The sequence below is a fragment of the Oncorhynchus mykiss genome, chromosome 27, assembly GCF_057628025.1.
Source record: "Oncorhynchus mykiss isolate SJ-2025 chromosome 27, ASM5762802v1, whole genome shotgun sequence".
NCBI classification, from domain to species: Eukaryota; Metazoa; Chordata; class Actinopteri; order Salmoniformes; family Salmonidae; genus Oncorhynchus; species Oncorhynchus mykiss.
This window is the reverse complement of record NC_143048.1, coordinates 2,538,538-2,563,354: the sequence shown is the minus strand read 5'-3', so window position 1 is coordinate 2,563,354 and position 24,817 is coordinate 2,538,538. Positions and strand designations below refer to the sequence as shown.

Below are 24,817 nucleotides of genomic sequence, written 5' to 3'. Positions count from 1 at the left end.
AGGGACAACTAGTGGAAACAAGGGACATGGCAGCATAGTACAGTGTGTTTCACTAGAATATCATTTCATGTTGTCATTTTTCCCAAAAATATTCTGACCATTTTAAACATTTTTTCTAATAATATCTAATATTTTGAAAATAATTGTTACAGTGATAACTGTTTTTATTTGATGTGTTTAAATAGTGAAAACATATAATCTTCCAAACAGCTCTTTCTTCTATGATAGGCCGGACAACGTATCTGCTACATAAAATGCGCTCGAGCAATTACTTCGTCGCCCTAGAAGAGCTGATTCAGCAGCGACTTGACTTCTGATTTTATCACTCTCACACTAGCTATGACAAATACCGTGTCTACTATTCGACATACCATCCCCAACAGTAACGCTGATGAGAGCACTTTGCACACCCCGCATACAATTTTGAAGGACCTCCGATTTGTTTGGTGCAAGCAGCGGCTGATGTTCTGAACTGAAGCCGAGGCAGCCATTGTGGGGCCTTGGGACGCTTGCGTTCACAATGCTGTTTTTTTCGTGCAAACATGGCGGCCCCTGCTCTAACCAGCCGGGCTGGGTCCGTAAATAGCTTGGGAAACAGCCCCACTGCGACTCCCAGCTCCACGACGAATAACAACAAGATCATCCCAAGCTACCTCGAGCTCGATTTCAGGTCCGGGGCCAGAATCGAGGATTTGAACCGATTGATTCAGGAATTTAGTAAACACGATCAGCGAGAATATGACGACCAGCGAGCGCTCGAGATCCACACCGCCAAAGATTTCATTTTCTCCATGCTCGGTAAGAGATTATCGGTGGGTGGGATCACGTCTGTTTAGCTGTAATTTGAACCTACAACGAGGCTCAACATTGTTTTATTATGCAAACTATTTATGACAATGCTCAATAACAACTAAATTCCGCTAGCTTCAGAGTGTTGGAGTATTTGGCTATACCGACATCTATGGATGGCATAACTGTGTCTATCAAGCAGGTATGATTACCACTTATTTTTTGGAATAGGGAGAAATAGGCCCCATATGTAATTCTATGATTATGCCCATAGAAAATGTTGGTGCCTTACCAGGCAGAAGTGAATTTTACTTTAACCCCTGCATAGGAGAGTTACAATGTTGCTATCACTATGCAGCCAACTGCCTACACTATAGTATGAAACCACGTTTCTTATTAATAATATACCACCTGTTGTCACACATGGCAAGATCCCATAATTGTTACAATTACAATATAAATAACACTTTTATATAACATATTTAACATATATTTTAATATTCCTGTAGAACTGTAAAAAACAGTAAGATCATTTGAGCTTTAGAAACAAGTGCTTTCATAAGTGCATGGCGGGCCTCGTTTCGCTGGGGCAGTGTAAAATAAGCTTTATGTCAATGACCCAGCCTTAACGAATTTAGTTTGTTTACATATCGAGTTTGATTGTCCAACATCAGTTTCAGCATTTATTTATTTAGTCTCCGCCTAGAGTGGCCTATTTCCTCTGCTGTGGTGCTGCATACAGTCAGAGATGTTTTCTCTCGGTAGCTGTCCGTGGTCCTAAAATCAAATTATCTGAGAGAGACCGAGAGACCTGCTTGTTGGAGATTAAAAGTAAGCTAAAGAGATGTTGTTAGACAACTCATGCTCAATTGATATGGTGGCGAGTCCATTGAGTCTCTTGATTTATAGCAGAGCGCAGGAGTTTCGGATGAGTTTGAGACATGGTCTCCGCTCTCTCCCCGTTCGCCATCCTCCTATTGTAGTGGAACACTGAACTTTCATTGACCCTCATCTCTTGGGAAATTCCCCTCCTTATCCTGATGTGGCGCAGCCTGCACTAACAAATCCCGTAAAGAACTATTCACCGGGATCTTTTATGTTTTTTGTCTGGGAGTCGGATTTAGCAGCACCACCACTGTCATCTGGGACGGGGATCTAAGTCTGGGTCCAAGATAGTAGGGTCTTCACTGGCATTGTTTGGAGGTGTGGCAAGGACTGGTGCGACCACCTGTTCTTGTCCAGCCAGACGGCTGTCATCATCGGTGGAAGTGCATTGATCGGACACCGGCTGATGGAAATTGCTGCACGCTGATATATTTCAGCAGTGAATTTCTTTGTTTTAGAGATTGTGCTTCTTCTCATTTTTTACATTTGTTTAATATTCGCTTCCTGATAGTTTGTCTGAGACATGGTAGCAAATTGTTTCCAATCGCTATAGTTTACTTTTATCTAGAATTATATCCACTAGTAGTAGCTAGCTAACGTTAACAGGCTAGGTTAGGCTACTGCCTTAATCACTAATTGTCTTCGTCACACACAAACATTAAAAAACAATACCATCATTTAATTTCATTGGAAGATTAATTTTTATGAATGTTTCACAATTGGATAATCCCATATAAACACACATCACCATAGCTACCAAGGATAATGGGAATGCATTTTGGGAGAAGCGGGAATGGGATGGGGATGGGAACTGCAGCAACGCTATGAACTGGAACTGGGGCACCGCCGGCGGTGTAGTAGCCGATCAGGGGCACCGGAGGGCAGCAGTCAAAATTCCGCCCCAAATTCACCGCGACTGCCTAATCTTGCCTAATGGGAGGGCCGCACCTGGTTAGCTTAATTTCAGCGGTGAATGGTAATTTAATGGCTACCCGGACTATTTGCATTGTGTGCCCCTTCCCCTCAACCCCTCTTTTACGCTACTGCTACTCTCTGTTTATCATGTATGCATAGTCACTTTAACCATACGTACATGTACATACTACCTCAATCAGTCCGATTAACCGGTGCCTGTATATAGCCTCGCTACTGTTATAGCCTTGCTAATGTACAGTGCCTTGCGAAAGTATTCGGCCCCCTTGAACTTTGCGACCTTTTGCCACATTTCAGGCTTCAAACATAAAGATATAAAACTGTATTTTTTTGTGAAGAATCAACAACAAGTGGGACACAATCATGAAGTGGAACGACATTTATTGGATATTTCAAACTTTTTTAACAAATCAAAAACTGAAAAAATTGGGCGTGCAAAATTATTCAGCCCCCTTAATTAAGTTAATACTTTGTAGCGCCACCTTTTGCTGTGATTACAGCTGTAAGTCGCTTGGTGGTATGTCTCTATCAGTTTTGCACATCGAGAGACTGAATTTTTTTCCCATTCCTCCTTGCAAAACAGCTCAAGCTCAGTGAGGTTGGATGGAGAGCATTTGAACAGCAGTTTTCAGTTCTTTCCACAGATTCTCGATTGGATTCAGGTCTGGACTTTGACTTGGCCATTCTAACACCTGGGTATGTTTATTTTTGAACCATTCCATTGTAGATTTTGCTTTATGTTTTGGATCATTGTCTTGTTGGAAGACAAATCTCCGTCCCAGTCTCAGGTCTTTTGCAGACTCCATCAGGTTTTCTTCCAGAATGGTCCTGTATTTGGCTCCATCCATCTTCCCATCAATTTTAACCATCTTCCCTGTTCCTGCTGAAGAAAAGCAGGCCCAAACCATGATGCTGCCACCACCATGTTTGACAGTGGGGATGGTGTGTTCAGTGTGATGAGCTGTGTTGCTTTTACGCCAAACATAACGTTTTGCATTGTTGCCAAAAAGTTCAATTTTGGTTTCATATGACCAGAGCACCTTCTTCCACATGTTTGGTGTGTCTCCCAGGTGGCTTGTGGCAAACTTTAAACAACACTTTTTATGGATATCTTTAAGAAATGGCTTTCTTCTTGCCACTCTTCCATAAAGGCCAGATTTGTGCAATATACGACTGATTGTTGTCCTATGGACAGAGTCTCCCACCTCAGCTGTAGATCTCTGCAGTTCATCCAGAGTGATCATGGGCCTCTTGGCTGCATCTCTGATCAGTCTTCTCCTTGTATGAGCTGAAAGTTTAGAGGGACGGCCAGGTCTTGGTAGATTTGCAGTGGTCTGATACTCCTTCCATTTCAATATTATCGCTTGCACAGTGCTCCTTGGGATGTTTAAAGCTTGGGAAATCTTTTTGTATCCAAATCCGGCTTTAAACTTCTTCACAACAGTATCTCGGACCTGCCTGGTGTGTTCTTTGTTCTTCATGATGCTCTCTGCGCTTTTAACGGACCTCTGAGACTATCACAGTGCAGGTGCATTTATACAGAGCCTTGATTACACACAGGTGGATTGTTGATTACACACAGGTGGATTTTTTTACTTAAATTGCACTGTTGGTTAGAGCCTGTAAGTAAGCATTTCACTGTTGTATTCGGCGCACGTGACAAATAAACTTTGATTTGAATGGATGCAATAATGAAAGCAAGTGTGCTGCTGTTTTACAAATTTATCAGTGTAGATCAAATCAAGAGGCTGACTAAATCCTTAATATCTATTTATCTGACACATCATTGTCCAGTCCTAGATACATTGATCAATATAATTAAGAATGGATTTAGTCTTAAATCATTCATAGGGCTGCACTGCCTGCAAACTGTATGCTCGAGGGCATACGGCGTGATAAAGACGTCTTTTTCTGTTTGGGAGGTTTTATAACCATATAGAAACCAGATTAAGATGTATTTTTCAGAACATCATGAAAAATACGTATTATTTTGGTTGAAATCTGATTGAACTACTGACCAGTTATCTAAATGCTATTCAATTAATACCAATCTATATAAACATGTGCATAGTGTTATAAAAGTACTTAGTAAAAATACTTTAAAGTACTACTTAAGTCGTTTTTTGCGGAATCTTGACTTTACTACATTCCTAAAAGAAAATAACGTACTTTTTACTCCATACATTTTCCATGACACCCACAAGTACTCGTTACATGTTGAATGCTTAGCAGCACAGGAAAATGGTCAAATTCACACACTTATCAAGAGAACACGTGGTCATCTCTACTGCCTCTTATCTGGCAGACTCACTAAACACATACATCGTTTGTAAATTATGTCTTAGTGTTGGAGTGTACCCCTGGAAAACTGTACATTTTAAAAACAAGAAAATGGTGCCATCTGATTTGCTTAATATAAGAAATGTTAAATGATTTATATTTTTACATTTGATTCTTAATAAATATATTTAGCACAAAATACTTTTAGGCTTTTACTCAAGTAGTATTTTACTGGGTTACTAACTTTTTCTTGAGTCACTTTATAATAAGGTATCTATACTTTTACTCAAGTATGACAGTTGGGTTTGTGGGCCACGCACCCATTGGATATAAGACGCTAGAACCATTACAATTCTACAAATGGTGGTAATGTTATTTTTCCAGCAGGGTTTCCATGATTCAGTTTAGCACAGTTGGCAAACAACAGCTGGGAGAGCGCACCAAAGCAGGTTAGGGTCTCATGTACTCCGTCAACACGCTGGGACTATTCCGTTTGAGACTCGGGACTCAGACTCGGGGCTTCATGCGGGGCCGAGCTCTTCCGAGTCCAGCACAATCATATTACTCTAGGCTGAGGCTAATGGTACTCGGGTTGAGTCCACTTCAGCTTATCTGGCACGATTCATGTCTTCAGGAGTTATGTCATTTTAGATTTTTATCCTGCAGGTGATGGAACACCAATAAATAAATGAAAATATATATTTTTATTTCACCTCCATCGAATTGGCTAGGTCATTAGCAAGCAATATTTTGTGACAGTCTCTGTGGCCCAATCAGAGATGGTCCCTAATTTATAGGATCTCTGATGCTTTAAATGCTTTTGATTTTACTACAGGCTATGGCAATGCTTTTTGTAGTTGCAGTCCACCGAATTGAAAAGTGCACATTCACTTCCAAAGCATTTGTTCTAGGCTACCAGCATGTAAGATAAACATGCACAATAATACAGGATATCCTTACAAAAATGCACTGTTGTTAAAATGCAGTAAAACTGCAGTTCAATTACATTATGTTTTTTAAATGAAGAATATCTGGTGGCTTGCTGTGTGGCTTCTAATGGTAATCATTTGTTTATTTTGCTGTGCATTTTCTTCTGTTCCACTGAATGCAATTTCGATTTTCGAAACTAAATTTGTTTTCAGAATTTAACAAAATACATGTAGGCCTATATATTTTTATTTCAATATCCTAATACAATCCACCAATATTTATAAACCCCTATTTGTAATCCATTTATTTCCATCAATAATTAGTAAAAAAAAAATGATTGCACCTGAATTTGTCCCTGAAAATAACAATCTATGTTTTCCTTTAAAGCTTTTGAGCAATTCAAATTACTGCACACATTGTTATTTTAATTTCAGTAGCTAAATGAAGAGGTAGGCATATCTGGTCCAACTCAAATTTGGATTGGAATCTGTGCCTTGCTCTCAGCAATGCATGTCTGTGCGCCTCGCAGGCAGCCTGCTTGCTCAAGTGTCAACACAGCTGGAAGACAATGACTGTTTCTCGAAATGTACACAAAAAACGTTTTACTTTTGTAAGTAGAGCGGCGGTTTGTTGGGGAGAATAATGTCAAGGAAAGTGTTTCTAGCAAGCTAGCGTTAGCTGGATATTTTTAGCTGGCTAACGTTAGCTCTCTAGCTAATCCTCCATGGACGTGGTAAGTTTGACTTTTTTTTAACCTGTTGTAGCTAGCTAACTAACGTCTTGACATTTTGATATCTGTTTAATGACAGTAAATGTGTGTGTGTGTTCTGTCTGTGTCAGAGATGGACAGAGAGCGATGATGATCACAATAACTTTAGAACACATTGTCAACATCGTCATGCTTCCTTGGTGTGTGAGAGATGGTTGATGAATACAAATATAGGAAACATTGATTGTGTTTGAGAACTTTTTAGCTAACCTAATACTTGAAATATGGATGTGAAGTTTTTGTTGATTCATCAGGGATCCTTGTATTTGACAATGATGCATTTTGCCTATCCTGACCCCCCCCCCCCCCCCCCCCACAAACACTCATTCTAATGTTACACCTCTACCTCTTAACTGCCTTTTCCAACTCTAGATTTTTTTATTTTTTTCAGTAATCTTCTAGTTTGGATGGAGGAGGGGAACAATGGGAAGGAGTACAGCAATTATCCAGCTTGCTGACTAAGAAATGTAAATAGACAGCAAAACAGGCTCTCTCTCTCCCGTCTGTCGGCCTGACTACCAGATTGCTGAGGGGAAACATGGTCAATGTACTTGCTAGGCTAGGTCTTCTGTAGTAGCTAGGTTAATGAACTTAATGGTTACTCATGATTTGTCGCAATCTTTATGGTTCCTGAAACATGTCAATGACCTAATGCATGACCTCTACAGCAGTCCTTGGCCACCCACTTAGTTACCAATGACCTATTCTGCCACGTCCCAGGAAAAGAAGAGAGCAGAACCACCCCTTAAGTCCATTGACAGTAAGTTCTGTGTGCAAGATGTTTTATTTTTTTCCCCTCTTTGATATTCTGATCTTTAATGTGTATTGATTCCTACTAACCACATTGGTAAGAGCTTAGTTTGTACTAGCTATGCTGATGATCATTAAAGTTTTCTCTTTGCATCAGGTCTCGGCTGATCTTAGTGTAAGTAGATCCACTTGAAATAGCATTGCTTCCTAATCATTTAAGTTTAAGTAAAGCAAATAAATTTGATTTAAAATCCCATTTTAATTCTCCTTTTTTTTCTTCAGTTGCAAAACCCTTGTGTCCTGATTCCACACAGACCTCCCTTGGTGAGTCGTGTAAATTTTCTACCCTTTCTCTCTTGCTCGTTTTCCCAGTTGCTCATTCAAACTCATACACGTGTGCAGTTGCCGAGAAGAGGAAGAGATTTGCCAATTACACCCATTTCTAACTATATTTGTTGCAGGAATGATATGACAGACACAACTTTTTAAAAATATAATGTTTTATTGTGTCTTTACACATAATTACATTTCTGCATTGACCTTTTTTTTTTAAGACTGCCAAGCTGTCCTCAATTGGGGGATCTTCTGTCTGGGATAATGTCCTCAGGATTATGAAGCAGTGTGTTTTATAAAAAGTTGTTTGAATATTACAACATGTATTCAATTAAGCATAACTTCACCATTTAGAGATGAGTTTTAAAAAACAACTACTGTCTACTTTTGGTATCGTCTTTCTTAGTGTTTCGGATTGATGAACAATGAATTAATGTCCCACTTCAATATGAAGGGACAGAGAAGCAAACATGCCTTTGCTGTCACTTGTTGGTGCTCCATTGTATTTGATAAGTAATTGTGAGCATTTGAGACATTTGACAAGGATACATTTTTAGTAGATTCTGACTGTTAAATATATTTTACTGTGTTCCTCTTCTGTTGTGTCCTGCATGTCCACGTTATGCCAATCTTGATTTATTTTCTTCTCTTTTTATGCTTACAGCAAGTATCATGAAAAGCCTGAAAACTCAGGAAGTTGATGTGTTACGGGCCATAGGGACAGTCCTAAAATGTGTCCCGGACTGCCATGGTGGAGAACGACGCAAAGTATGTATATGAGCATATTGCTCTTTTTTGAAGACGTCTCTAAGCTATAACTGCAACAAACCTCTTCAACTATACTGAACAAAAATATAACATTTTACTGAGTTACAGTTCACATAAGGAAATCAGTCAATTTAAATAAATTCATTAGGCCCAAATCTCTGGATTTCACATGACTGGTCAGGTGCTCAGCCATGGGTGGGCCTGGGAGGGCAAAGGCCCACCCACTTGGGAGCCAGGCCCAGCCAATCAGAAGGAGTTTTTCCTCACAAGGGCTTTATTACAGACATAAATACTCAGAAGATCCCGCAGGTGAAGAAGTTGAATGTGGAGGTCCTGGGCTAGCGTGATTACACGTGATCTGCGTTTTTTATTTCCCTGTTGGACGTACTGCCAAATTCTGTAAAACAAACATTCAGGGAGGGCGGTAGATTCCTAGAACAGTTAACTTTAGAATTAGAACCTAGTAGAAGACTTTAAGCTAGAAATTAAAATGGTTTAGGACTGGATGTAGCCTTTAAAAGAGACACAGAAAGGATACTTTTTGTATAGATAGCAACACCACCACCTTTGCCAATTCTATCAGCCCTGAAAACTTTAAAACCATTAATGGTAACCTCAGATTCCACGATTTTCTCAGATAACCATGTTTCTGATAAAATAAGAATATCTGGATCTGCCTCGGAATTCCAGATCTTGATATAGTCCATTTTTGGCAAAAGGCTGCAAACATTTAGGTGCATGAATTTCAAGCCTTTTCAGGATCAAAAGCCGGATCATTACCTGCAAACCTATTATTCATAGCCTGCATAGCAATGACAAATTAAATTGTCAAAATTGACTCCAATCCACCCTACTTGTTGCTTATCTATGACTGATTGCTGGGGGCTTTGAGATGTAATAATAGTAGGGGTTACCTGAGACAGCAGCGGCTTCCCTGAATGCTGATTGGCTGACAGCCGTGGTATATCAGACCATATACCACAGGTGTGACCAGTTAATAATAGCAATAAGGCACCTCGGGGGTTTGTGGTATATGGCCAATATATCACGGCTAAGGGCTGTGTCCAGGCACTCTGCGATGCGTCGTGCGTAAGAATATCCCTTAGCCGTAGTATATTGGCCATATACAGTGCCTTGCGAAAGTATTCGGCCCCCTTGAACTTTGCGACCTTTTGCCACATTTCAGGCTTCAAACATATAGATATAAAACTGTATTTTTTTGTGAAGAATCAACAACAAGTGGGACACAATCATGAAGTGGAACGACATTTATTGGATATTTCAAACTTTTTTAACAAATCAAAAACTGAAAAATTGGGCGTGCAAAATTATTCAGCCCCCTTAAGTTAATACTTTGTAGCGCCACCTTTTGCTGCGATTACAGCTGTAAGTCGCTTGGGATATGTCTCTATCAGTTTTGCACATCGAGAGACTGAATTTGTTTCCCATTCCTCCTTGCAAAACAGCTTGAGCTCAGTGAGGTTGGATGGAGAGCATTTGTGAACAGCAGTTTTCAGTTCTTTCCACAGATTCTCGATTGGATTCAGGTCTGGACTTTGACTTGGCCATTCTAACACCTGGATATGTTTATTTTTGAACCATTCCATTGTAGATTTTGCTTTATGTTTTGGATCATTGTCTTGTTGGAAGACAAATCTCCGTCCCAGTCTCAGGTATTTTGCAGACTCCATCAGGTTTTCTTCCAGAATGGTCCTGTATTTGGCTCCATCTATCTTCCCATCAATTTTAACCATCTTCCCTGTCCCTGCTGAAGAAAAGCAGGCCCAAACCATGATGCTGCCACCACCATGTTTGACAGTGGGGATGGTTGTTCAGTGTGATGAGCTGTGTTGCTTTTACGCCAAACATAACGTTTTGCATTGTTGCCAAAAAGTTCAATTTTGGTTTCATCTGACCAGAGCACCTTCTTCCACATGTTTGGTGTGTCTCCCAGGTGGCTTGTGGCAAACTTTAAATGACACTTTTTTATGGATATCTTTAAGAAATGGCTTTCTTCTTGCCACTCTTCCATAAAGGCCAGATTTGTGCAATATACGACTGATTGTTGTCCTATGGACAGAGTCTCCCACCTCAGCTGTAGATCTCTGCAGTTCATCCAGAGTGATCATGGGCCTCTTGGCTGCATCTCTGATCAGTCTTCTCCTTGTATGAGCTGAAAGTTTAGAGGGACGGCCAGGTCTTGGTAGATTTGCAGTGGTCTGATACTCCTTCCATTTCAATATTATCGCTTGCACAGTGCTCCTTGGGATGTTTAAAGCTTGGGAAATCTTTTTGTATCCAAATCCGGCTTTAAACTTCTTCACAACAGTATCTCGGACCTGCCTGGTGTGTTCCTTGTTCTTCATGATGCTCTCTGCGCTTTTAACGGACCTCTGAGACTATCACAGTGCAGGTGCATTTATACGGAGACTTGATTACACACAGGTGGATTGTATTTATCATCATTAGTCATTTAGGTCAACATTGGATCATTCAGAGATCCTCACTGAACTTCTGGAGAGAGTTTGCTGCACTGAAAGTAAAGGGGCTGAATAATGTTGCACGCCCAATTTTTCAGTTTTTGATTTGTTCAAAAAGTTTGAAATATCCAATAAATGTCGTTCCACTTCATGATTGTGTCCCACTTGTTGTTGATTCTTCACAAAAAAATACAGTTTTATATCTTTATGTTTGAAGCCTGAAATGTGGCAAAAGGTCGCAAAGTTCAAGGGGGCCGAATACTTTCGCAAGGCACTGTACCACACCCCCTCGTGCCTTATTGCTTATTATAGTACCATGGAAATACTATTAGCCAGCTGAGTCCACAAAGTATCTTCAGGAAATGGCAGCAGTTTTACGGGCGCCAAAAATTGTGCTATTATGTGTTTGTTTTTTTTCACGTTATTTGTAACTTATTTTGTACATAATGTTTCTGTAACCGTATCTTACGGCAAAAAAGAGCTTCTGTATATTAGGACAGCGATCACTCACCTCGGAATAGACAAAGATTTTTTCTACAACAAAGACGATGCACAAGACATTCTCCAAACACCCCACAGGACCGACCTCCCCGTTATTTGCAAGAGGAAGCGGCGCAGGTACAGAGGACAAAGAGCCGGATGCCTGGTTAGGACCCGGAGAAGACGACTTGGAAAGCTGCCGTTACCGTCAATACTACTCGCCAACGTGCAATCATTGGACAATAAATTAGACGAGGTATGGTCCCGAATATCCTACCAACGGGACATCAAAAACTGTAATATCCTATGTTTCATGGAATCGTGGCTGAATGACGACATTGATATTCAGCTAGCGGGATATACGCTGCACCGGCAGGATAGAACAGCACACTCCGGTAAGACGAGGGGGGGCGGTCTGTGCATATTTGTAAACAACAGCTGGTGCACGAAATCTAAGGAAGTCTCTAGATTTTGCTCGCCTGAAGTAGAGTATATTGTGATAAATTGCAGGCCACACTACTTGCCTAGAGAGTTTTCAGCTATACTTTTCGTGGCTGTTTATTTACCACCACAGACAGATGCTGGCACTAAGACCGCACTCAGTCAGCTGTATAAGGAAATAAGCAAACAGGAAACCACTCACCCAGAGGCGGCGCTCCTAGAGGCTGGAGACTTTAATGCAGGAAACTTAAATCAGTTCTACCAAATTTCCATCAACATGTTAAATGTGCAACCAGAGGGGAAAAAATTCTAGATCACCTGTACTCCACACACAGAGACGCGTACAAAGCTCTCCCTCGCCACCCATTTGGTAAATCCGACCACAACTCTATCCTCCTGATTCCTGCTTACAAGCACCAGTGACTCGGCCTATAAAAAGTGATCAGATGAAGCAGATGTTAAACTACAGGACTGTTTTGCTATCACAGACTAGAACATGTTCCGGGATTCTTCTGATGGCATTGAGGAGTCACTGGCTTTCATCAATAAGTGCATCGAGGACATCGTCCCCACAGCGACTGTACGTACATACCCCAACCAGAAGCCATGGATTACAGGCAACATTCACACTGAGCTAAAGGGTAGAGCTGGCGCTTACAATAAATCCTGCTATGCCCTGCGACGAACCATCAAACAGGCAATGCGTCAATACAGGGCTAAGAACGAATCATACTACACTGGCACCGACGCTCATTTTATGTGGCAGGGCTTGCAAACTATTACGGACTACAAAGGGAAGCACAGCTGTGAGCTGCCCAGTGACATGAGCCTACCAGACGAGCTAAATCACTTCTATGCTCGCTTCGAGGCAAGCAACACTGAGGCATGCATGAGAGCATCAGCTGTTCCGGACGACTGTGTGATCACACTCTCCGTAGCCGACGTGAGTAAGACCTTTAAACAGGTCAACATGCACAAGGCTGCGGGGCCAGACGGATTACCAGGACATGTGCTCCGGCATGTGCTGACCAACTGGCAGCTGTCTTCACTGACATTTTCAACATGTCCCTGATTGAGTCTGTAATACCAATATGTTTCAAGCAGACCACCATAGTCACTGTGCCCAAGAACACAAAGGCAACCTGTCTAAATGACTACAGACCTGTAGCACTCATAGCACCCGTAGCCATGAAGTGCTTTGAAAGGTTGGTAATGGCTCACATCAACACCATTATCCCAGAAACCCTAGACCCACTCCAATTTGCATACCACCCAAACAGATCCACAGATGATGCAATCTCTATTGCACTGCCCTTTCCCACCTGGACAAAAGGAACACTTATGTGAGAATGCTATTCATTGACTACAGCGCAGCGTTCAACCCCATAGTAACCTCAAAGCTCATCACTAAGCTCAAGGATCATTGGACTAAACACCTCCCTCTGCAACGCTGATCCACAACACTGGAGCTCCACAGGGGTGCGTGCTCAGTCCCCTCCTGTACTCTCTGTTCACCCACAACTGCAACACCATCATTAAGTTTGCAGACGACACAACAGTCTGATCAACGACAAGACAGCCTATAGGGAGGAGGAGACCTGGCCGTAGGGTGCCAGAATAATAACCTATCCCTCAACGTAACCAAGACTAAGGAGATGATTGTGAACTACAGGAAAAGGAGGACCGAGCACGCCCCCCCATTTCATCGACGGGGCTGTAGTGGAGCATGTTGAGAGCTTCAAGTTCCTCAGTGTCCACATCAACAACAAACTAGAATGGTCCAAACACACCAAGACAGTCGTGAAGAGAGCACGACAAAGCCTATTCCCCCTCAGGAAACTGAAAAGATTTGGCATGGTTCCTGGGATCCTCAAAAGGTTCCTGGTACGGCAATTGCTCAGCCTCTGACCGCAAGGCACTACAAAGGCGGTGTCAGAGGAAGGCCCTCAAAATTGTCAAAGACCCCAGCCACCCCAGTCATAAACTGTTCTCTCTACTACCGCATGGCAAGCGGTACCGGAGTGCCAAGTCTAGGACAAAAAGGCTTCTCAACAGTTTTCACCCCCAAGCCATAAGACTCCTGAACAGGTAACCAAATGGTTACCAGGACTATTTGCATTGTGTGCCCCCCCAACCCCTCTTTATGCTGCTGCTACTCTCTGTTTATCATAGTCACTAACTATACATTCATGTACATACTACCTCAATTGGGCCGACCAACCAGTGCTCCCGCACATTGGCTATCCGGGCTATCTGCATTGTGTCCCACCACCCGCCAACCCCTCTTTTACGCTACTGCTACTCTCTGTTCATCATATGCATAGTCACTTTAACCATATCTACATGTACATACTACCTCAATCAGCCTGACTAACCGGTGTCTGTATATAGCCTGTCTTTTTACTGTTTTATTTCTTTATTTACCTATTGTTCACCTAACCTTTTTTGCACTATTGGTTAGAGCCTGTAAGTAAGCATTTCACTGTAAGGTCTACACCTGTTGTATTCGGCGCACATGACAAATAAACTTTGATTTGATTTTCTTTTAAAAAGATTGATACATTTGTAAATGCCCTGATTCTCTTCACTCTAGATCTGACACGTCTCATTAGTCTTCAAGAGGACCACTACGATCCAGATCGCCTTCTCTGCTCTAAGGTCCTTGATGACAATCTACCTCATCACACCAATCTTATTAAACATAAAAAAACTCCCAATGTGCGTTTTAATTTATTGATTTATTAACTGGGTAGTTCAAGCCTTGAATACTGATTTGGCTGACAGCCATTGTATAGCGTATACAAAACATGTATTTTTACTACTGTAATTACGTTGGTTAGTTTCTAATAGCAATAAGGCACCTCTGGGGTTTGTGGTATATGGCCAATATACCACGGTTAAGGGCTGTATCCAGGCGTTTCGTCTTGCATCAGATCGGCCCTTATCCGTGGTATATTGGCCATATGCCACACCCCCTCTTGCCTTATTGCTTAAATATATTCTGTCCCAGTCTTTCTATGCATGTAATGTCTGTAGGTGAATTAGGAAACAATTACTTTGCAAAGATTTGTGATGTAGATTGCTTGATCTATTTTAAATGTAAGAATATGTTGCAGATTGAAACTTTAATTGGTGCCTATGGAAACCAATCTAAATCTAATCCTTTTTACAGTAGGCAATATCCTGTAGTCAGGTGGTCATTACCAGATTATGATGAGATCTTATGATCGGGTGGTCTACTGATGTCTTTTCAACCAGGTTTTGCCCACTAGGTAATGTAACATGGATAAATTATGACTGACTGACTGACTGATCTACAAATAATAATCAGTAGTTATGATGAAAGGTGATTTATAGATCAGTCCGTCGGCAGTCTCCTAAACTGCTGCAATGTAGAACAAGCCCTGTGTGTCAGATCACAGTGGGCTCGTTCAAGCGGATCACTTTTGTTAAGTCGTTGGTCACAGCCTTTCAAAGTGTGTTGCATTATGGGGATTCAAATTGTACGAGTAGCTCCTACATGTTGACTGCATGATCTTTACAAAAATCATGTGATCAAAGGTCATGAAGTTTTGACTGCAGCCAACTGCAAGTTTCTGCAGTTGCTCTTCACAAAGTTAATCTTGCAGCCATCACCTACATTGTGGGGGGCTCTATTGTCAACCAATCATTAGGGTGTTTTTGTTTGACTCACACGGACGTGACTAAAAACATGACTGAAACAGGAACGATAAATATCAGTGGATATACAATTTAATGAGATTTTTGAGGCTCAATAATTAATTGTACACGCACATTAACAGTACCAGTCAAACGTTTGGACACACCTACTCATTCAAGGGTTTTTCTGTATTTTACTATTTTCTACATTGTAGAATACAAGTGAAGACATCGGAACTATGAAATCATGTAGAAACCAAAAGTGTTAAATCAAAATGTATCAAAGTAGCCACCCTTTGCCTTGATGACCGCTTTGCTCACTCTTGGCATTCTCTCAACCAACTTCATGAGGAATGCTTTTCCAGCAGTCTCTTGAAGGAGTCATTATGCTGAGCACTTATTGGCTGCTTTTCCTTCACTTTACAGTCTGACTCATCCCAAACCATCTCAATTGGGTTGAGGTCGGGTGATTGTGGAGACCAGGTCATCTGGTGCAGCATTCCATCACTCTCCTTGGTCCAATAGCCCTTACACAGCCTGGAGGTGTGTTGGGTCAATGTACTGTTAAAAAACAAATTATAGCCCCACTAAGCACAAACCAGATTGGATGGAATATTGTTGCTGAATCCTGTGGTAGCCATGCTCATTAAAACCTCTACTGACTCCCCATCCCGCATGCGGGAGCGTAATCATCGCCTGACACTAATTAGCATAACGCAACGGACATAAATATTCATAGAAAATATTCCTATTCATGAAAATCACAAATGAAATATTGAGACACAGCTTATCCTTTTGTTCCAGGTGACAACCCCATGAAGCGGTTTGAGAGAATTCCAAGAATGTGCAAAGCTGTCATCAAGGAAAAAGGTGGCTACTTTGAACAATCTCATATTACACACTTTTTTGGTTACTAAATGATTCCATATATGTTATTTCATAGTTTTGATGTCTTCACTATTAATGTAGAAAATAATACAAATAAAGAAAAACCCTTGAATGAGTAGGTGTGTACAAACTTTTGACTGGTATTTTTATCATTTAGAAATAAAGAAACATCTTTATAATCAATGCCAACACTGCCATGTTGATCTGACCCCTGTTGTTGGAAAACAACATTAGTGTTCAACTTTCGGCTGTCACAGTTGCACCTCCCATGACTTCACGCCTCGGCTTTTGTCTAGAGTTGGTTGCTTTAGCCTTACCACTTAAACTTGCCCACTAACTCGATGGTATTCAAAGTCTGGTCATGACCTCTATTGGGGTCGCCAAAATGATTATAAGTTTTATTATATATAAATAAAAAAAATGGACAGATTATTGTATGGGACAATATACAAACATTCTTTGAGAAAGATTATTTGAAAAATATTTATTGAGTTTATCGAGTAAATGTATTTATTGGTTTCATGAAAATGCAATGAATTGAAGGTTATTTGTTGAAAATAGTTTCCCTGCTGAAAAAGTTTGAATACCACTTTACTAACTTGAATAACTTCGATTTGACTGGCATAGTAGGCTAACTGTTGTGGTGGTACTGGTTTAGCAGCGGTGTTAGAAAAATGCCTACCATGAAAAATCACTCAGATGATTTGAGCAGAAGATACAAAAGGAGTAGAAGACAGACGCACACAGTCTGACACACACACATAGCATATGTTTACTATCCTTGTGGGGATCTAAAATTGATTTACATTCAAAATCCTATTTTCCCTAACCCTTAACTCGAACCCTAACTGTAATCCTAACCCCTGAGCCTAAAATAGCCTTTGTCCTCGCAGAGACCTGGGAAACGTCTACACAAGGGGAGAATTTTCCTCCTTTTACTATCCTTGTGGGGACTTTTGGAGATTTCCGGTACCCACAAGGATAGTAATACAAGCCCACACTACACACACACTTGCGCTGTAGGCCTACACACTTAAGCTTCTTGCGCTCAGTGTCTCAAACAAACAGTGACAGTAGACCACAGCGCCGAGCCACTCGGGCCCGTCTCTTATGTCGGGGGTTATGGCTGCTGAGAGGGAACAGACACTTCCTGGAATCAGTGAAGAGGAAAAACAAACGAGGCAGAGCACTGCAGTCCACATAGATAAACTCAGCCAATGCTTATGGAGCATGCTAGGCCAGCTCAGTCGAGTGCAGTGCACACAGAACCCAAGAGCAAACTGCACAAGCTAATGCCAAGTTTTTCTTTACATCTGAAATGTTATGGAATGGCAGGATGCCTTTGACAGGGGAGATTTATTTGGCCTGTGTTAATATAATGTCATGTAAATGTATCGGGTTGGAACCGGTTCAGGGAACAGAAACTCTAATTTTTAGAGGAACGGAACCAAAACCGGGAACGAAAGTGGTCTCTAGTGTTCCGGTACAGACCCGTTATTTTCAAATCTTGAGAACCGTTTAATCTTTAGTTCCAAAAATATTCCTAATGTCTAGTACCTTTCCCTCAACGTCATCAAGACATACAGTAGGAGATGATTATGGACTACAGGAAAAAGAGAGCCGAGGACCCCCCAATTCTCATCGACGTGGCTGAAGTGGAGCAGGTTGAGAGCTTCAAGTTCCCTGGTGTCCACATCACCAACAAACTATCATGGTCCAAACACACCAAGACAGTCATTAAGAGGGCATGACAACACCTATTCCCCCTCAAGAAACTGAAAATATTTGGCATGGGTCCTCGGATCCTCAAAAAGTTCTATAGCTGCACCATCAAGAGCTGGTTGCGTCACCGTCTGGTATGGCAAATTGTTGGCCTCCGACCGCAAGGCACTACAGAGGGTAGTGCGTACGGCCCAGTACATCACTGGGGCCAAGCTTCCTGCCATCCAGGACCTCTACATCAGGGGAAGGCCCTAAAAATTGCCAAAGACTCAAGCCACCCTAAGCGTAGACTGTTCTCTCTGCTACAGCACGGCAAGCGGCACCAGAGCACCAAGTCTAGGGCCCAAAGGCTTAACAGCTTCTACCCTCAAGCCATAATATTGCTAAACAGCTAATTGAATGGCTACCCAGACTATTTGCATTGACCCCCCCCCCCCCCCGCGTCCATTTTTTTATTTTATACATTGCTGCTAATCACTGTTTATTATCTATGCATAGTCACTTTACCTCTAGCTACATGTACATATTACCTGGATTACCTTGACTAACCTGTGCCCCTGCACATTGACTCAGTACCGGTACCCCCTGTATATAGCCTTCAGAACTTTATTTTGTGGTCGGAACACCGGAATGGATTTTTTTTTTTTAAAGGTTCGGTTCAGAACCGAACGATTGGAAAATAATTTAGCTTCCAACCCCTGAAATGTAAATGCATAGAAATACTAGTGTAAAGATCAATATAGCCTAGTGTCTGGATCTGTATGTTATCCCCCACTGGGCAGCGTGGTGGTTTGACTGTGACAGGCACCCTGGTGGGGATGTGAAATAGGCATCTTGTGTCCGAACTTGCAGCCTGGGGGGATTAGGTGGAAATTGGCTTGCACTGCCCCCTAGTAGAGAGATGTGGTACAGAGGGATATATATATATTTTACATTTTAGTCACTTTGGAGACGCTCCTATCCAATTTCGCCAGGTATCAGATGCCATCTTCATCTGCCTTTCCAGCTGTTTGGGAGATGGGACTCCTGTATCTGCCTGGTCAGCAGCTTTGTAATTGGAGTTGTCCATCTCCTAGACTGGCTGCACGTCAGGGTTTGAAAGCCCAGTCTACTCAAAATTTTCCTGTAACCCTGGGTGGGGGCCCTAACCGGGTGTTGTGCGGGTAAGGGGCGTCACTCCCTGAGGTAGCATGCAAGGCAGAGCAATGTAGAGCAGAGCAGAGCAAAGCATGGACATTTTTCTCGACATTTCCAAGTTCAGCTTTCTTAATGAACCATAAAATGTAATTATTTCTAGTTGTTTATCAAGGTTAGCTAGCTAACTCATCCTGCTTTGTAGTATACTGGTAATCGGTTAACTTGCATTTAAACAACACTGATACAGGATCAGACATTTTCCCACCCACATGAATGTTAAGGTTAGTATTGGAAGTCGGGTAATCTGATCCTAGATCTGTGGTTAGAGATTTCCTCTACTGCAAGTGTAGCCTTCAGTGTGTATTGTCACAATAACACATACTCACAGAGCCAGGAATGACATAGGCTATCTTATTACAGAGCATTTGCACTGCTGAAACATAATCATAGGATATATATATGCTGTCTATTCATCCCCATATTTATTTTTTAAATGTATTTTTATTGAACAGAAAGGTCAGGTAAGGAAATGTAGGAGGAGGTTGAGTCAAAGGGCAGTAGGCCAGATTCAAACCCATGCCAACTCTAACCGCTGGACCACACAGGCCACTAATAATCCCCCTTTATCCTTCTCCCATCAGGTATGGTGCAGAAACTGGACCAGAAGCTCCCTGTGGCCAACGAGTACCTACTGCTGTCAGGTGGCGTGCGAGAGGGTGTGGTCGACATGGACCTAGACGAGCTGAGCGTCTACGCCCGCGGCACCGACTATGACATGGACTTTACCTTCCTCGTGCCTGCGCTCAAGTTGCACGACCGCAACCAGCCGGTGACTTTGGACATGCGCCACTCAGCCCTTTGCCACTCGTGGCTGAGCCTGCGCCTCTTCGATGAGGGCACCATCAACAAGTGGAAGGACTGCTGCACCATGGTAGACCACATCAACGGTGCCACCAACTACTTTTTCTCACCCACGATGGTGGCTGACTGGTTCTACGAGTCCATCAGTGTGGTCCTGGTGGAGATCCAGAAGAAGCCCCAGCGCGGCATGCCCCGCGTGGAGAAGGTGGAGCGGAACGGCACCATCATTTCCGTCATCCTGGGCGTGGGCAGTAGCCGCATGCTCTATGACATCTTGCCTGTGGTCTCCTTCAAGGGATGGCCGGCGGTAGCCCAGAGCTGGCTGATGGAGAACCACTTCTGGGACGGCAAGATCACAGAGGAGGAGGTGATCAGCGGCTTCTACCTGGTGCCTACCTGCTCCCACAAGGGCCGTAAGGAGAATGAGTGGCGCCTGTCGTTCGCCCGCAGCGAAGTGCAGCTCAAGAAGTGCATCTCGGCCAGCCTGATGCAGGCCTACCAGGCGTGCAAGGCCATCATTATCAAGCTGCTGTCAAGGCCCAAGGCCATCAGCCCCTACCACCTTGCGCAGGTGATGCTGTGGGCCTGCGATCGGCTCCCCGCCACCTACCTGTCCCAGGAAGACTTCTCAGCCCACTTCCTGCTAGGCCTCATCGACGACCTGCAGAACTGCCTGGTCAACAAGATGTGCCCCAACTACTTCATCCCGCAGTGCAACATGCTGGAACACCTCTCGGATGAGACGGCCATGCTCCACGCCCGCAAGCTCAGCTCGGTGCGCTCCGACCCGGCCGAGCACCTGCGCACCACTATCGAGCATGCCAAGGCGGCCAACCGGCTGACCCTGGACCTGCATTGGCGCGGCAGTGCCTTAAACCTGCCGTCGCCACAGTCGGACGCGGGCGGCGAGCACCAGCCGGATGACCGATTGGCTAAGAAGCTGCAGCAGTTGGTGATGGAGAACCCCGGCAAGTCCATCTCAGTGTTCATCAACCCCGACGATGTGACGCGGCCGCACTTCCGCATCGACAACAAGTTCTTCTGAGACTTCAAAATAGAAAAATACTACTTTCCCCCTCCCACGGCACCAATTCTTCTCCCCTTTGACTAGATTGGTCGAGTCATCAAATTAGTCGGTTTCCCAAGTAACGGTCGCCACAGAGCGTTGTGAGGTGCTTTTGTCCAATAGTGTCTTCCCATTTTGTTTCTCTGTCCCTGACACCTGTCCCCACACCCCACCAACCCTAACCCTGTCACCTTTAGAAGGCCTTTACAGGACTACATGAAACAGGTGGAAGAAGAGGTACTGCGTCTTGCCTCGGATGGTTAAGGAATGTCTTAGTCCCTGTAGGGGAACTGATGGTACTAACGCCATAACTGTACATAGAGAGAGTTGAGTGGATATGTGTGTGTGGACTTTGATCTTATTTTGCACAGAATGTAGAGTCACACATTTATCATGTTGGAAGTGCTATGAAGTGAAGTCTGAAATGTTGCTTATCTTTTAGGGAGGCAATTTCAATGGTCTTTTTTTCTCCACTGGGCTAAATGCTCTGAATTTATACCTACTGGTTTAGAGTATGTTTAGAGCTGTTATTCCAATAAGCTGTATCACAATGACAAGTTATTTCTAACTTAACGTTCTCTGTAGTCATGTCCATGTCCTATGTGTATAGTGAACAGTTCCAGACATATCCTGAATATGCCAAAAACCTGCAGATATCTGACCGGCAATGTGATACACATATCTTCATCCTCAAGTGCAATTAGTAAACAAACAAACAAACACACCATACATAAATGTGCTAACACTCATCATACATACTCCTGATCAGTGAAATGGTGTATTTAATACATATTTGTGATATTCTAGAACTCTGGGACGTTGTCATTTTGTTTGTCTTTGTTATATGGAACTCTGAAACATTTTACTGTGAGTCTTATTTTCCATATTTGCTGCTAACCTTATGAAGATGTTTTATGATTAACTGGTTATACAAATTAAGTTAACACACAATTATGAATTTTAAGTGTACATGTGCGTAGCTACTTTGTACACACGAATCCTGTTGAGTCAAACCTGTCATGGACCAATCAGAATGGACCAACCGTGCAACCTCACCATTGGCAGGGATCTAACATACTGCTTTATCATTAATTCGGACCAATCACTGCAGTGGCCTGAAGAACGTGTTCTGTGCTTCTACTTTTCCAAAGGCATACTGGCCGCGTTTCCCAGGCTGACTACATTACAGATGCCTGCCAATTCTCACAATGCCTGAAGAGCTGTCATATCACATCATATGATATGTCATATCACATGCAGTGCCTTGCGAAAGTATTCGGCCCCCTTGAACTTTGAGACCTTTTGCCACATTTCAGGCTTCAAACATAAAGATATAAAACTGTATTTTTTTGTGAAGAATTAACAACAAGTGGGACACAATCATGAAGTGGAACGACATTTATTGGATATTTCAAACTTTTTTAACAAATCAAAAACTGAAAAATTGGGCGTGCAAAATTATTCAGCCCCCTTAAGTTAATACTTTGTAGCGCCACCTTTTGCTGCGATTACAGCTGTAAGTCGCTTGGGGTATGTCTCTATCAGTTTTGCACATCGAGAGACTGAATCTTTTTCCCATTCCTCTTTGCAAAACAGCTCGAGCTCAGTGAGGTTGGATGGAGAGCATTTGTGAACAGCAGTTTTCAGTTCTTTCCACAGATTCGACTGGATTCAGGTCTGGACTTTGACTTGGCCATTCTAACACCTGTATATGTTTATTTTTGAACCATTCCATTGTAGATTTTGCTTTATGTTTTGGATCATTGTCTTGTTGGAAGACACATCTCCGTCCCAGTCTCAGGTCTTTTGCAGACTCCATCAGGTTTTCTTCCAGAATGGTCCTGTATTTGGCTCCATCCATCTTCCCATCAATTTTAACCATCTTCCCTGTCCCTGCTGAAGAAAAGCAGGCCCAAACCATGATGCTGCCACCACCATGTTTGACAGTGGGGATGGTGTGTTCAGCTGTGTTGCTTTTACGCCAAACATAACGTTTTGCATTGTTGCCAAAAAGTTCCATTTGGTTTCATCTGACCAGAGCACCTTCTTCCACATGTTTGGTGTGTCTCCCAGGTGGTTTGTGGCAAACTTTAAACAACACTTTTTATGGATATCTTTAAGAAATGGCTTTCTTCTTGCCACTCTTCCATAAAGGCCAGATTTGTGCAATATACGACTGATTGTTGTCCTATGGACAGAGTCTCCCAACTCAGCTGTAGATCTCTGCAGTTCATCCAGAGTGATCATGGGCCTCTTGGCTGCATCTCTGATCAGTTTTCTCCTTGTATGAGCTGAAAGTTTAGAGGGACGGCCAGGTCTTGGTAGATTTGCAGTGGTCTGATACTCCATCTCAATATTATCGCTTGCACAGTGCTCCTTGGGATGTTTAAAGCTTGGGAAATATTTTTGTATCCAAATCCGGCTTTAAACTCCTTCACAACAGTATCTCGGACCTGCCTGGTGTGTTCCTTGTTCTTCATGATGCTCTCTGCGCTTTTAACGGACCTCTGAGACTATCACAGTGCAGGTGCATTTATACGGAGACTTGATTACACACAGGTGGATTGTATTTATCATCATTAGTCATTTAGGTCAACATTGGATCATTCAGAGATCCTCACTGAACTTCTGGAGAGAGTTTGCTGCACTGAAAGTAAAGGGGCTGAATAATTTTGCACGCCCAATGTTTCAGTTTTTGATTTGTTAAAAAAGTTTGAAATATCCAATAAATGTCGTTCTACTTCATGATTGTGTCCCACTTGTTGTTGATTCTTCACAAAAAAATACAGTTTTATATCTTTATGTTTGAAGCCTGAAATGTGGCAAAAGGTTGCAAAGTTCAAGGGGGCCGAATACCTTCGCAAGGCACTGTATGATATGCAATCTAATGCCTGACTGTACAAATCAATCGACCACGGGTCGATGCGATGTAGTTGGCCTGAAATGTGACCATACTGTATGAGAGGGAGAGCAAGTCCCGCGTTCGGCCTACAATGACCACATCAAATCAAATTGTGTGAATAATCTGAGATCTGTGTAGATGGTAACACTATAAACAAGCTAAAATGTAATAAAACATATTTAACAACCCTAAAGAGAAACTGCTGGAAAATAATTGACAAACAATGTATAACATTCAAGTCACTTGTCTGATGCACATTAATGATGTGCATCGCAAGCCTAAGATCACTATGCGCAATGCCAAGCGTTGGCTGGAGTGGTGTAAAGCTCGCCGCCATTGGACTCTGGAGCAATGGAAACAAATTCTTTGGCGTGATGAATCACGTTTCACCATCTGGCAGAGTCTGGGTTTACCAGATGCCAGGAGAACGCTACCTGCCGAATGCATAGTGCCAATTGTTACGTTTGTAATCGCACAACCTTACTAATGCTCTTCTCGCTGAATGGAAACAAGTCCCTGCAGCTGTAACGGGATTCTTCCTGGGAAGGAGAGGAGGACCAAAATGCAGAGTGGTTACCTTTATACATCCTTAATGAAAGCTGAACAATATACAAAACAAGAAACGTGAAAAACCAAAACAGCCCTATCTGGTGCAACAAAGACAGGAAATAATCACCCACAAAACAGGCTACCTAAATATGGTTCCCAATCAGAGACAATGACTAACACCTGCCTCTGATTGA

The 24,817-nt window shown here is 42.5% G+C and overlaps 3 protein-coding genes across 26 annotated transcripts in view; 2 read left to right on the top strand and 1 right to left on the bottom strand.

Moving 5' to 3' along the window:
- The window catches only part of LOC110507309 (fibroblast growth factor 12), a 256,067-nt gene that overhangs the window by 85,357 nt on the left and 145,893 nt on the right, over positions 1-24,817 (top strand). The window lies entirely within an intron of this gene.
- Positions 1-24,817, bottom strand: part of parlb (presenilin associated, rhomboid-like b) — a 98,659-nt gene that overhangs the window by 20,909 nt on the left and 52,933 nt on the right. The window contains exon 1 of one of the 3 annotated variants that reach the window (XM_090224171.1): positions 372-776. The exons of 1 other annotated variant lie outside the window; for it this stretch is intronic. The gene's annotated coding sequence lies outside the window, so the exon portion shown is untranslated. Of the gene's footprint in view, positions 1-371; positions 777-24,817 lie in introns of those variants that run through there. One more of the 3 variants, XM_090224174.1, reaches the window with a different exon arrangement.
- LOC110507311 (nucleotidyltransferase MB21D2) lies at positions 2-24,267 on the top strand. 21 transcript variants are annotated; one of them, XM_090224161.1, is made up of 9 exons: positions 671-798; positions 6,978-7,053; positions 7,255-7,346; positions 7,494-7,511; positions 7,619-7,660; positions 8,334-8,437; positions 14,432-14,496; positions 16,303-16,368; positions 19,887-24,267. In XM_090224161.1, exons 8-9 carry the CDS (start codon positions 16,314-16,316, stop codon positions 21,149-21,151), a joined length of 1,320 nt encoding a protein of 439 aa, XP_090080287.1. In that variant the 5' UTR covers positions 671-798; positions 6,978-7,053; positions 7,255-7,346; positions 7,494-7,511; positions 7,619-7,660; positions 8,334-8,437; positions 14,432-14,496; positions 16,303-16,313; the 3' UTR covers positions 21,152-24,267. The 21 variants fall into 21 exon arrangements, 20 of the variants coding, with proteins under 20 accessions (XP_021442885.3, XP_021442899.2, XP_036820594.2 ...); XM_090224156.1 differs by lacking the exon at positions 14,432-14,496; XM_090224166.1 differs by lacking the exon at positions 16,303-16,368.

Bases quoted from the DNA above. Each gene is read 5' to 3' on its own strand.
- LOC110507311 (XM_021587209.3), top strand. From the start codon at position 543: ATGGCGGCCCCTGCTCTAACCAGCCGGGCTGGGTCCGTAAATAGCTTG. The intron at 799-16,302 runs GTAAGAGATTAT...CTTTTGTTCCAG, and splicing joins TTTCATTTTCTCCATGCTCG to GTGACAACCCCATGAAGCGG. The intron at 16,369-19,886 runs GTGGCTACTTTG...TTCTCCCATCAG, and splicing joins AGCTGTCATCAAGGAAAAAG to GTATGGTGCAGAAACTGGAC.